At 42.8% G+C, this 14,724-nt stretch overlaps 1 protein-coding gene across 1 annotated transcript in view; it reads right to left on the bottom strand.

The window, feature by feature from the left end:
* Window positions 1–8,248: 8,248 nt before the first annotated feature.
* The window catches only part of LOC118292131 (ras association domain-containing protein 5-like), a 14,172-nt gene continuing 7,696 nt past the window's right edge, over window positions 8,249–14,724 (bottom strand). The window contains exons 2-3 of the mRNA XM_047336500.1: window positions 14,655–14,724; window positions 8,249–11,625 (exon numbers count right to left, since the gene is read on the bottom strand). The exon at window positions 14,655–14,724 is cut by the window's right edge and continues 43 nt beyond it. Coding sequence (XP_047192456.1) covers window positions 11,617–11,625; window positions 14,655–14,724 — 79 coding nt within the window. The 3' untranslated portion in view covers window positions 8,249–11,616. The remainder of the gene's footprint in view (window positions 11,626–14,654) is intronic.

Raw genomic sequence — 14,724 nt, 5'->3', positions numbered from 1 at the left:
CGGGGGCTGGTAGTTAACGGAAGCCTCGCCCACTCGCAACTCGACAGCCAATCGGCGCTCTCGATGGACAGCTTGAGTGACGCGGAGCAGAGTTTACAGCAGATGATTAAAAACTGCAAATACATTAAAGTTAATACAAATATAAATCTTTTACTACAGTTTTCTCTTATCTATGCATCTACACGTCCAAAAGTATATATGACTTTGCATTTATAACATTTAGTCTGCACTCTATGTCCTTTTTATTGCACATTTTCAATTTCTTTAGTTTTTCAATACCGCTTGGTTTTGCCTTACTTTTACGTTGGCACTATTTAGAATGTATTTTACTTCACTTATTTTTTTCTACTGCAACGTGGGTCGGAGAGAAACTTTTTTTTGTTGATTCCTCTGTATGTCTGGAACTTATTGCAAAAATTGACAATAAAGTTGGCTCGACTTGACTAGTATTTATTTTTGCACTTTTACCTTTCTTTACTTACTCTATATACTTGACTTAAATCTCTTTTTATTGTATGTAAGGTAAAAGCTGTGTACATTTATTTTAAGGGATAGACAGTTTTGGTTAGCAATTCAATTCCTGACTATCTGTTATTTATTTATAATAACATATCACACACATCTTACTGTCTGTCCCTAATGCACAGACAGAGAAGGGAATGAAAAACTTTTTAAAGTTTTCTGCTCTGGCCAGATGGAATAGTTTGCAGAGGGTTATCAAATCAAACAACTTGGTGGTATCCCAGACTGTATCCATGGCTACTGTAAACTCTGTGGTGAGTGATTCCTTCGCTGACTGTCTCTGCTGTTTATCTTATCTTGGCCCGCTTTAATATTGACACTCGTTATGTAACCGCCATTGTTCTCTGAGCTTATTTTATCCTTTCAGCCTCAAAGCATGTGATGCTGCCGTACTTATAGTTTCATTATATAATAATAATAACAGATTTTTCTTTTAACAATCAGCACAACAATGTTTAAATGAGCCCAAAGCCAAAGCACTGAAAGACGATGTTAATCTTTTCTCCTTCCTTTTAAAAAAAATGTGATTACTCTGTAAAGAATCCGCTCGACCCCACCTCCGAGGTGTTTGCTAATGGTCAGTTAGTTTTGTGTCCGGTCCCTGCAGATGTTTGCTCGGCCTCTAATCCAGTCAACGAACCCTGAGAAGAGGCCTCGGGGCAAGAAGCTGCATAATGTCCATTTTACCACCAGTCCGAGGAAATGTCACTCCCAACTCCCACGTGCGTCTAAATACAAACCAACAGGGAGAAACAACAGAGACGAGGGTTGTTTTTTTTTCGTGACTCTTTGCTCTGGACAACAAGAGAGGTTCAGCGTGAAATCAGCCAAACCCAAATGAGAAGTCACGTCTCCGCGTGGCAGCGGTTTGCGGTCTCTCACCATGAGGCCCGGTGTGCTCTGGTGCAGCCAGAGATTTGACCTTTGCCAGGAAGGACACGGCGAAGCCTCTTGCGGCAGGAAACGCGAAATGTACTGTATCATTGTGCTCGACCAGAATGGAGCTGGAAGGTCAATGCGGATATTTTGGGATTGAAGCGAGTGATGCTGCTTCTTTCATTGAAACAATCAACCTGTACATCAACAATCGGATTGAATTTAAAAACTTTCAAATAAAAGACTAAAATACCTGCACAACTATTCCATCATCAGCCTCGGATGAACTCTGCGATGACTGCTAATTAGACAATGCTAGCGACCTAATAGATTAATAAGCATTTTTTGCATCTACAGGGCAAATATTCTGTCCCCGTACAACATCATAAAGCATGCAATGGATCCAAAACCTGACTGAAAAGTTTATAACACAGTGTGTTCGGTCGGACGCGAACCCGACCCACCGCTGGGTTTATGTGGTCGTAAAGTGGATCAGAGTTTTTTAACTGGGGTTTTCGGTGGTTGGCGTTAAAGTCTCTTCTACTGCTCGTTCACGGGCCGACTGCTGGAAGACATTACTGAGCTACTGAGACATTTGAAAGTGTAAGTTCTCTTCAGCCACACAGAAATAATGATTTTTTTTTTTTCCAACATTGTGCATTAGTATAACAGCCCACCCAGCTGCAAAAAGAAAAAGAAAAGGTTCAGCTGCAGGGCGAAATGTACGGTACGTCGACACTAAATCAGCCCAAAACCACGCGCACACACACGCACGCACACACTGGGAACAGCCAGCGGACTAGTTGGGAGATTTTTTAGTCAGACAGGCTCTAATTTAAAACCAGCCGGGTTAGAAAAGGGACCAAAAATAAATAAGACACATCTGGGGAAGCCAAACCACGATCTTATCCTTTAACATGCTGCAGTGATCCGTCAAACACACACACGCACACACACTCCCCAGATTAGCAGGCACGCCACCATCTTTTCTTTTGCGTTTTTGTCTTTTTCTGTCTTTTACGCAACTTTTGTAAACCAGAAAATGTTGAGTCGGGCGTGTCAAAACTTGTATCGTTGATGCAAGAAGAGAAAGATTAGCGCTGTGAAAAGCAATATGTGATCGATTAAACTCCCTCTGATTCTTCACAAATCGGAATCCGCCACTTGCGATGTTCACATGCGACCGTCAACAAAGGCAGAGACCATTTTTGTACTTCGACTCTCCCTAGTGATTGTTCCAGTGAGTTTAATGGTCTTGAGTGTCTTCGGTTCGAAGAGCACACTGCAGTCAGATCATCTCGATTAAATGAATCCAATGATTCAATCAATAAATACCAAAATCTCTCACTTCACACACACATACACTCAGCCTCGAAAGAGCTGGACCGAGAGACACACCTATGACAAACACGCTCGCTCGCTCGCGCGCACACGCGCGCGCACACACACACACACACACACACACACACACACACACACACACACACACCTCTATATATGTGCGGTCACTGGTGTCAATCTGCTGTCAGGTCACTTTGGCCTGGAGCCACAGTCTGGTTACACATTACGAACATTCCAGCTCCGGCAGCCTCCTGACCAACACACGGAGACCCTGTAACGCGACTCTGGGACTGAAGGCAACCGAAATGCAAACTCTTCTCCGGTGACCCCGAATTTATTGACCCCAACTTTTTTGCAGCATCGGGTGAAAAAAAATGAGACGAGATTGAGTTCTTCTAATTATTGATGTTGGGACGTTGGATCAGCGCAGCAGCAGATAATGGAGAGTGAATCAGTCTGTCCGGTCTCATTATGGAGAAACCTTGGTCTCACCGGACAAGCATGATAAAGATATGAAGACGAGTAAAGTAAATAACACATTCATGAAATAAATCTAGTTGTTGCAGAGGAAAGTGATTTGGTGGTTAGTCTGTAATCTCTGCAGGCAAAGTTATCCATTACACACATTCCAAATACAGGAGCATGTTCCTCCTCATGTTTCCTACGTTCAGCCTGGAGCCGAAGGTTTGACGTTACCTGATTGGACGAGGGCTCAGCAAAGACTAAACTTCCCGAACATTTAATGTACTCTCAACTCTGTGGCGTCCATTTGAACCCCCCCCCCCCCCCCCCCCCCCCCCCCCCCTTCTTGTGGGATTCACGACCTTGGAACTCAAACATTTCTGGAAGCTCCATATTCACGAATTGTGACCAGAGGTTCATGATTCACTGGATGACAAGTTCATGTTTGTGTTGAAATTCTATAAAATGTCAGAGAAAAACGTAGATGTTCCCAACAGCCACATTTGTCATCAATGCCTTTTGTGTTTCCTGTAACACATTGCTAAAGTGTTCGCCTCTGCAGGCTTGTGTGGGGCTGTTGGGTGGGAGGCGATGGGTGGATATGTGTGGAGAGTATGAGTCACACTATGGGACGGGGTCAGGGCGGAGGTGGGTCAAAGGTGAAAGGTCAAGCTTTAAGCGACGTGTCATATTTGGAAAATTTTGTACGAGAGAAAGACGGAGAGAGAGAGAGGAATGTTTAAAAAGGGCTCCTGTATCCCATCTCAAAACAGCTGTGTGTGAGTGTGTGTGTGTGTGTGTGTCCATAGGTGTGTGTTTGAGGATGCCTTGAAATGCTGTCATCTGAAGGAGGGTGTGTCCGTCCTCTCATTTAAAGGTTTTTGAGGGTGGTGTGTGCGTGTGTGTGTGTGTGTGTGTGTGTATGTGTGTGTGTGAGTGTGTGTGTGTGTTAAACCACTTGAAAAGGTGAGAACAAACGTTCATGCGTGAGTTTCTGTTGGGCAATGGGAGTTTCACAGCTCGACACCTGAACTGACCAACTGACCTTTGACCTGTTTTCTTTTCTGACAGTGGAGTTTTGTTTGAAAATCAGATCTAAAGTCCCACAAGAGCAGTTTCTTCTTCCGCACCTGCTGCGTAACCCCATCAAAATTTGAAAACGAGAAAGACACGAAATCTCAAATTAAAAAACACAAATTCCTCAGGGTATAAATTGGGAATAAGTCTAATGAATGGCTGCGTCTGAGCGAAAAGGTTTTCCCTCTCGTGTGGTTGGAACCTGTGGGTTTTGAGGGTGAGGCTGAGCGGCCGGTCGGAACGACTCGCTCTCATCGCCTCCGCCACATCCCACGAGCCCGATGGGCTGACGATGATGATGAGGGGCCCGGCCATACGGCCAGCACAGGGCCCAGAAGCGCGCTTGGCGGCGGCCAAACAATCCCTTGACGCGCCGGGACGTAAATGAAACCACGTTGAGAGAGACTCGGTGAAGCTCTGTGGTCTGGTAATACTCGAGCTGATGATGCCTTCAGGTGCAAACATCACACGTACGATATAGGGAACACACAGGGGTAAAAAAGCTTGAGGATGTGGAAGCAGGAGTTGGCAGGAGTTGGCAGTGATGCAGGACACTGTGGGGCATCAGCGATTCCTATAGCACCTGTGTGTGTGTGTGTGTGTGTGGACTCTTTTGTTTCGGTGTTAGGTGTTGAGTATCCAACCTGAGCCCCCACGCCGCCTCGGGGCCCCCGTGAAACTGATCCGCCAGCAGCGTGGAAGCGTTTGAATGCATCGCACACAAAGCCCATGGAGATTTTTTTATCATGTGCAGTGTATTTTTGGACTTCAGATGCTATTAGACATTATTTTCTGCAAGTGTGTGTGCGTGTGTGTGTGTGTGTGTGAAGAGTGTGTCCCATGCATCCTGTGTTCCCCCCCGCCCTCCTCCTCCTCCTCCTCCTCCTCCTCCTCCTGGAGGCCCCAGTTTTTTCATCCTGACAGACAAAAACACCCGAGTGTCTCGCGATCAAAGAGCGGAGGAATGCCGCCTGGTGATCACACACACGCGGCCTCGGAGTATCACATAATCACAGACAGACAGGTCGGCGAGAGGAGGAGATGTCGAGCCCCGCAGCTCACGCTGCAGCTGGACGGGCGGAGTTACACGGTGGCCGACGGTTGATGCGGGCGTGGTCAATGAAAAGAGGAGCCGAACTTTTTGGGACCTCTTTGCTTTTGAAGTTCAGACCGTCAGGTTTGCGGCGGCAGTGGGAAGAGCGATCGAATACAGATGTTGCCAAAAAAAGTTAGTCTGACAGAACTTAATTTGCTTAGAAATACTTTTTGGGCAGAAAATATTAAATGTTTAATGATTCATATGTCACCAAAACAGTTCATAAGAGCGTTTTCTGATCTGTCACTTCTGTGGTTGAGGTTTTGATTCATTTTAGGCAACTGAAACCATTCAGTCTGTGAATGATTATGATTATGACGAAAATAAATGTCGGTTTTTGTTAAAGGAGAACGGTTATTATTATCAAACCTTTGTGACAAAGAAATATAACGAGAGGTTTGCAGAAAAGCATTCAATGCCCCACACAAGTTCACCTCAGGCTGAAGGGAGTTATACAGTATGATGGGTTTTGTTTTTTTTATGTTTAACTGAACACTGAATTAAATTACTTAAAAGCTAACAGGATAAAGGAAACTCAGCTGAACAGAGCTGACAGGAACTGGTTTGCAGCAGCAGCACAATGACACAACTGTGAGAAATATAGTAACCAGCCAAACACACACAAACACACACACACACACACACACACACACACACACACACACACACACACACACACGACCTTCTCACTTTTATAAAAACTCCCTTTGTCCATTGTTCAACTCGAGAATTTGGTGAATTTTTATTTTCAAAAAAAACACCGATAACGCATCCCAGTATATCCGCTCCCCAGTCGTCTGTTTTCTTTTTTTTTTTAATCGGATCTTCCGAACCTGTGTGAGTGTTATTGTCTGCATTTTCGCTTCACAGTGAGGTCAGTGTGTGTCGACGCTCTGCGGAAAAAAAAACGTATGAACGGTGAATGAATGTGTGTCTTTTTTTGGGGCGAGCTCTTATCTTGGTAAAGGTATCTGAGGGCCGAGATCATCCGCCTGGATAAGGACTGGATCCGAGATAAGAGCAAACACACAGACTGTACACACACACACACACACACACACACACACACACACACACAGAGACTGAGGAGTCGGCTGCAGCGTCCCGCCCTGATACCGATCTGTTTTCCTTTGAACAAACCAAGCAAAAAAAAAAAGGAAAAAGAATCTACTCTGAATTTGCTTTTGCAGAGTTCAGATTACGTCCTGATGCAGCGATTGTTGGGAGACTCACGGGCACAAAATGAATCTGCGTTCTCATCAGAGCCCGTCTACAAAGGGCCTGTCCACCCTCTGTGCACGCTGTTGTACTGAAACTCTCTGCGTTCAAACGATTATTTACATCCGCTTCTTCACAAAAAAGGCGGACGTTTTGGCGGGGAGGGCGCTGGCATCCCGCCAACGGTCGCTGATTGGTCAGTTGAGGGGTTTGCGAGCGGCGGGACACGTTTCCTCGATGAAAGTCCATCGACCAATCGAATGGAGGAAACAAGAGCCTCAAATGTGAATCAGGCCAATGGAGCGGCTGCTTACTTGTTATAGAGGCTTCAATAACTATATTCTATGCTCACACGGAAACTGTGGCTGTGTCGAAACCAAAATGGCGACCGCTGTAAGCATGACATCTCTTTAAAAAATAGCGTCTGTTGTTGTTGTTGTTCGTTGTTGTCACACGACTGCACCAAAACAGGACAAAGAGATGTCTGATCGAGGGTCTCGAAGCAGCGGCCCAGATATTACCTGCTTGTCCGTGTCATTATGTCTTCAGTCGTGGCCTATTATCATTCTTTCCGCTGTCTCACCTGCGCTTGATATGAGCGAGACGGCAAAACATATGCGAGGTAAAATACAAGTGAAATGTGCAGCCGACGGGTCAGACGCTACTGTACGTGTATCCAGTTGAATCATTTGGCTGTTGTTAGGCGTTTTAAATCATTATGATATGATTAGAAAACACTACAAAACCACGCAAAAAACAAAAACAAAAGGGGCAGAAATGAATAATTAACCCGGGGGAAACGTTAATGTGACAATAAACACCCGTCACCAGGGGCGTTTTCAGGTAAACGCGGGGCTCAGCTGGCGTATACCTGCTGTAACTAGGCTATAAAACACTTTGGCCGCGTTGGGACACGTCATGGAGCCACGGGACAAAAGTAGTAAATCAATTGGGACTCGTCTGTTGTGGGGTCTCTAAGCCGTCGGCTGGTGTCCTGTTTCTGCAACAGGCAGCTGATGATGATGACGATGACGAGGATGAGGAGGATGATGATGATGATGATGATGATGGGGGAGCTTTGTCTGTCAGACCTGCATCTGAGCGAGCAGCTAATCCTCCACAATCCACAAAGATTACAGGCTCACGTACTGGCCGCTATAATTCATCCTTCTGTTACTGCTTCTGTCTGGATTAAATTATTTGAAGAAAAAAAGAAAAAAAGATAGAGCAAATATTAGTCTGGTTCTTAACTGGTGTGCAAACCAATCATATTATTCTCTCCCTGAGCTCGGGGGCTGCGGACTTTTATGACACAATCATGTGTCTTTGCGTGTTTCATAGAAAAGGAGCGGTTATTACCAGTTTTGCTGATATTAATATAATGTCTAGACATCTCTTTCCCCTGTTGTTTAATATTCCTGCTGTTCACGCGGCAGCTACATCCATTCAGTATCGTTTTCCGTGCGAACATTTGTTTTGGATTTTCACGACCGATTGGCATTCAGAGATCAGTCGGGGGTTTTTTCTTCCTTCGGTTTCCAACTTCAGCGGCTTTAATATATTTTTTTAAGTCTCGTCTGGATTCCAAAACCTTCAATGAAGCTCAACGATGCTTAATTCGCTAAGTGAATGATTCAAAACCCGAGACACGGAGCGTTTGTGGCCGGTTCCATTCCGTCACGTGGAACAAATTTTTATTTTTTTTTAAATGTTCGCTTTTGTAGACTGATGTCTGTGCATCTCGCAGACACAGATCATTAGCGTTGGCTTTCCTCATATTTCTGGCCACCCGATGAATGTCGACCCTTTATTCACTCGCAGTTTAGTTCTGTTGCTTTCACATCTGAAAACACGAGGAAGAAAGTTACAGGCCCCAAAACCAAAACAATGAGCTGAAAGACGCCAAAGAGCTGGCGATAATTAACCGTGGGTTGTTTCTACCTTCTACTACAATACTACACGTAATAATGTGAACTACATTGTCCTTATGAAAATATTGATTAGTGCAGGTTTTTAAAATAGTTTTCTTGGCTAAAAGTAGCCGCACTTTTATTCGGCGCATCATTAAAATCCCTCACAGCTCCAGATTTAATATAACAATAAGTAAATGGCTTGACAGTTTGGATGATTTGACGTTCAATAACTCAAAGTGTGAGCCTATAAACTATTGCGCCGAAGACGTGACTCCAGGAAAACAGCTGAATTAGTCTCCTAAAATGGGAACCTGTCCACGCTGTGTGTTGCGTGTCTTCTTTTACATAAACATGTTTTATCTCAGCGAGTTTTGATTTTCTTCTCCCAGACTCTTCCCCTCCGTTTCCTGGTCCGTGTTGGGCCGGTACAGTGTAAACCTTCGCTCGCTGTTTGCGTTTTTTCCTCTCCCTATAAACACAATAGGCGGCTGATTGCGGCGCTGGAGGGAAGATTGAGGAAGATGCACGAGGAGAGGAAGAGCGGCACGACAAGCCGCCACCGGCGATGTTTGTTTAAGGAGGAAGGACAGTTTGGAATCTGATGTGTGATAGCGAGGGGCTAGGGAAATCTAGAAAATCCAGATCCAGGATTATATTTGAAGTAGCAACACGGACATGTGTTTATACTGCCCCTATTCCCTTTCACTTATTTATAATATTACTTTTTACTGACTATTTTGTTGGGACTTATGAAGGATTATCTTGTATATTACATATATTTATAAAGTTTTTATTCTGAAACAAGCTGAGCTCTGACAACGAAACTGTAGCAGCAAAACAGGGAGCGTGTGTGTGTGAGTGTGTGAGTGAGTGTGTGTGTGTGTGTGTGAGTGAGTGTGTGTGTGTGTGTGTGTGTAGCACTTGCAGTTTTTGCTGTGCTGTGAGGTTGTGTGGAGGTGAACCATCTAGAATAACATTGTGTGTGTGCTTTTTTCTTTTTTAACCCCCAGATGATTTAGTGGCTGAGGTTATAGGATTCAGCCCAGGGTGTGTGTGTGAGTGTGTGTGTGTGTGTGTGTGTGTGTGTGTGTGTGTGTGCGTGTGTGTGTGTGCGTGTGTGTGTGTGTTGGTGGGTGGGTGCCGCCCCAGCAGTTCTGCTGAATCTCCATGTTTTCGGTGCCACAGCGATGTGCTGGTTTGATATGTTTCCCAACAAGAAGCATCTATGACTGTTTGCTTTTCTTTCTTTTTTTTTCAATCCAGAGAGACACACACAAACAAGCGTTCCGTTCGGAGGAGACGAAAATGATAAAGGAGGAATTTTCCATTTTTCAATTCCATGCCGGAGACACCCGACTCATACTGACTCCATCTGTCCGTCAAAACAGAACAACAGAAGCTTAAAAACATGATACATAAAGACAATAATAAATACATTTGATAATAAGAGTTCTAATCATAGTTTTTAGCTGTTATTGTGCTTTCTGTATCGTCGGCCTTCAGCCACCTTCATCGGTCCGGCCCTCCTCCTCCTCCTCCTCCTCCTCCTCCTCCTCCTCTTGCTGAGGTGAGTCATGAATCAAACTGAGTAACGACGTACAAAGTGTAATCATTCACTTTGTCTACAAGAGTCGTAAACTACCATGGTCAGATTCTGTAAAAGCACCGCATGATAAAGAGAGAGAGAGAGAGAGAGAGAGAGTTTGACAAAGGGAAAGAATGAAAGACTGGAGAAAACAACGTATTCCCACGCTGGAATATGTTTTCTCCACAGTTTTCCCTTTAAGTGTGAGTCCAGCCCAGCTGTTAATGAGTGACCATACAAACCAGAAGGAAAACACATCAACATTCCTTCTTTTCCTTATTCAAATTGACTTTTCTAACTTGTAAAGTGTTGTCATGCGCTTCCTCAGCTTCTTCTTCCTGCCTTATGAGGCAATATTTGTATATATATATAATATATACTTATGGGGCAACATTTGTCTCATCAGTTTTATTTCCTGACCTCTGTCACTTTCCTTCTTAGAAATATGTTGATATCAAACATTAATATAATTTTTTTGGTCCATGATTTGGTCAATGTACTTTTTAAATATGTGTACCTGCCAGCTACCGAATGATAATTTGCTGCACACATTTATGATTTCCAAAGCAGTATATACATTAATAAATGATTCAACCACCAAATGGATCCACTGACTTTCAAACCAAATGTCATTTCTGCTCCTTCGGTTATTATTATTATAACAGGAAACCTCTAAAAGCTTAATTCAATAAAATCCCTATATTTTACATAAAAACTATTTCCTATGTCCGTTATCAGTCTTTTGAAAGATAAAGAATGCTAACAATCAATTTGTGCTAAATGCAATAACTCGTTAACATGCTAACTAGTATCTAGCATCTCATTTTGACCTATTTCAGGCCAGAAAAAAGAATATTTAACTAATTAGGAGAAAAAAATGTAATCGTGTAAAAGCCTCAACACTATGGTTTTTTCAAAGTTTGTAGTAAAACTGGGAAAAATTTGCATTGTGTGAAAAATCACCGTCCTTGGAAACATGTAGGCTGTTGTACACCTGTGCAAAAAGCATGAAATCAAAAATATACAGTAAAGTCAATTAGAGGACATTGATTTAACAGATCACAAAGAATAAATAGGTAGAAAATCAAATATCTGGCATCTGATTTTTGCACAACATTTGACCTACAGTAATGGGGACAGTGAGAACTTGGGCCTTTGGTGTGTCTTGTGTCCAACTCCTGCTGTTTTACTGTCGCTCTACTGAAAAGCCATCACTGATCTAATTTCCGTCTGAGTCCGACAGCGGGTCCCGGGCTCGGATGTGACTTGTCTCCCGCTCTGACCTGGCCGGTGTTAATGAGCGTCCATTAGAAAGCACATGAACATTCCTCTCCATCCGGACTGTTTATTCTCCCTCCCTCGGCCCGCTTTGGGTTTTTTCCTCCTCCTCCTCCTCTTCTGCCTCCGCCTGTGTTTGTCTTTCCCAGCAGCCAGGAAGTGAAACTCTCTCTCTTTTTATCTCTGTCAATCGCTGTCCAAACCAGTCGCAAACCAAGGGGATGAGTGAAGCGATACTCAGCCAGATATTATCTCCACTTCAACATAGAAAAAAGTTTCTAAAAAATACTCAGTACTTATTTCAATATTGCTTATTTCAATATTCATATTTTTTTAACCCAAAGTTTAAAAAAGCCTTCATAAGAAAGCATTAGAATTAAAAAATACTTCAAGTAGCTAAAGTAAAAGTTATTTTGCAGAGTCATCCATTTCAGGAATATGCTTTTTATAATGATTGACACATTAATGTGCAAGAAGCTTGTGAGTAGCTAAGGAATTTGTCTCATCTTAACATATAATTATTCGCTATAATTTATAAATATTGGAACAGGAAAATAAATGCAATGGAGTTAAAAGTAACATATCTCCCTCTGAACTGAAGTAGCAAATGGAAATAATAACCTCAGAAAATTGTACTTAAGTGCAGAAGTTGAGTTAAAATACTCAGTTTATTTCCATCCGTGTACATAACTATGCCAAAAGAAGAGTAGTGAGATATTGTAAACGAGGTAGTTGTATTTTTTTGGTGCCTGCGTACTAACTGACTTCCTCCGAGCGCCGACACGAACAGGAGGACGTCCCAGCACTAATATTACAGAGCAGGCCGCTGGAGTAAATGCCTCCCGTTCATTGGCTGGTTGCCCTGAGAGATCACTTTCACTGTGACAGGTGTGTGTGTGTGTGTGTGTGTGTGTGTGTGTGTGCACTTTAAAGCGTTGTACACACAGAACTGCGCCCTGAATGTCTACAGATCCACAGCAGGACTAACAACTCTGTGATTCACGGTCAATCCAACACAAGATGATGTGATGGATGAAAATATTTTTTTTTATCGATAAAGAATTCAGGCGACAAAATACAGTTTGAACAGTGATGAAAAAAGTAATTCCAGGATGTGTTTAAAGATCCAAAACAATAAGTTGCTAACTTTATATTTTTATACTCAGAGATATTACCAATATTAAGTGTAAAAACAGAATAAACATACGTATTAGACTACAGTACATGAGCTTTACGTACTGTAATAAGCTGGCGACTGACTGAGTGCGTCATACATTATTTACACTCCCATTAGTCGTTCCTATTTACACAGTAAAGTATTTTACAGTATGTTGAGCCTCACTAAAGATTTAATAACAATGATGACAATAATATTCATGATAAGTGGCTATAGAGAGGCTTATTAGTGATAGTAATATTAAAAGAGCAAGATAATCTGTGTTTGCAGGAAAAAAAGAGCTGATGATATATGGACTAAACCACAACTGTGTATTTGTATGATGATGAAAACTATGATTTGTATAATCTGCAGAAGAAGAAAAGTGGATTTGTCCAATGTGTCGTCTCTATGATGTAGAAAATGAAAAGTTTCATTTGGTTTTCTACTGTAATGTATTTGTCTGTTTGCCAGTCTGTATATTAGAGAGGTTTGTCTGTAACATTGTGTTCACATTGCTAATAACTTCTCCGTATTTGTGACATATTCTGTCCACACAAGAAGATACACTGTACATAAACTCACACACACACACACACACACACACACACACACACACACTGACCTTTTTGAGTCCAGCTGCACACACACACACACACACACACAATCTGTATCTCTATGAAATGAGCGACACCTACAGAGCCACATCCCCGTGCTCAGCACTGCTCAGCACTACGGGAGGGAGTGGGTGTGTTCGGCTCAGCGCTGGGTTGAGAATGTGCTGAGCTAATCCCCCTCACGCTGGATGAAAAAACACCACCCCGAGGGGGCGAGAGCGTCGGCCCGGTCGGGGACCACAGACGTGGCCTTCCAGCCGGAGGCGACGGAACGTCAGAGAATATTGCAGCCGCGAAACGTCCGGGGAAAATATGAGACGGCAGCTGTTGCAAAAACTGCAACGAATGAAACCGCTGTGACCAGAAGACAGCGATTTTTTTATTCTACGATAAGTCAACAGAGTTTCATCTGGACAACTAATCCAAAGAAGGTTAATTTACAATAGGGACCAGATGATAATCTATGTTCCATATGCAGTTGATCATCCTCTGACCTTTTACACACACACACACACACACACACACACACACACACACACACACAGACACACCACAGAGTTCAAGTTGTATAATACTGTAGTACAGCCTAGTACAGTGTACAAAAACACACTAACATGAAACAGACCTGCTACACACCCAGCTGTCTTCTCGGAACTACACACACACACACACACACACACTATTCTTGGTGCATGATGCATTATGGGTGTGTCTGTGCACCGACTTGGGGTCCAATGTTTTATCGAAGCAGAAAGGAATTTGACAAATTACTCAAAACACATGTTTTCTTCACACACAAACACACACACACACACACACACACACACACACACACACGTGTTATTATCTCACCCTAACCCTATGATCAATACCTCTGTCTTTTGTGGGGATTTTTGATCAATCAATCAGCTGTTTGGTGAAATTTTTAAACAATGTGCGTCACGGTTTCCTAAAGCCAAACTCCGTCGTTCATTAAGTCCGATCAATAGTTGTTAAATAATGATTTATCATCATGTTAGACAGAATCAACAAGAAATTCTGACAAACAAGTCACTGAAAGTAGAGAGTGTTTGATCTAAAAGTTTGATATGGCTGTGTTGCTGTCACTTTACATACTTCGTCATATCATCATACGTTTTATATTAGTTTCTTATTACATAAAAAACGTAATTTTCTACTTTTTGAATAGTGTTTTTCTGACCTTGCCTAACAGTTTTGTCAGAAACAACTCCAGGTCCCCATGGAGTAACATGAAATACTGCTGGATGAGACTCCAGCGCCCTCTGGTGGTGAAACAAAAAGCTACAGTTTTATCAAAGACTAGTAGAGAATGAAAATTTAAAGCTCATCTAACTATATATCTATTGATGGGCACTGTAATATTTTTGATTGTAAAACAGAAAAACCAAAAACTTTCAACAGAAAACATTGTTTTAAACGTGTGCAACACACACACACACACACACACACCGGACACACACACACACACACACACACAGAGGTGTGTACTCACATGCAGGTGTGTGTTGTTGTTGTTGAGCTGGTCCGGGCAGACGGGCGAAGCGGCGGGATGACAGTCCAGC

This window comes from Scophthalmus maximus, chromosome 12 (genome assembly GCF_022379125.1).
Source record: "Scophthalmus maximus strain ysfricsl-2021 chromosome 12, ASM2237912v1, whole genome shotgun sequence".
Lineage (NCBI taxonomy): Eukaryota > Metazoa > Chordata > Actinopteri > Pleuronectiformes > Scophthalmidae > Scophthalmus > Scophthalmus maximus.
Note: the sequence above shows the minus strand (reverse complement) of the source record. Positions and strands in the feature narration are given on the sequence as shown.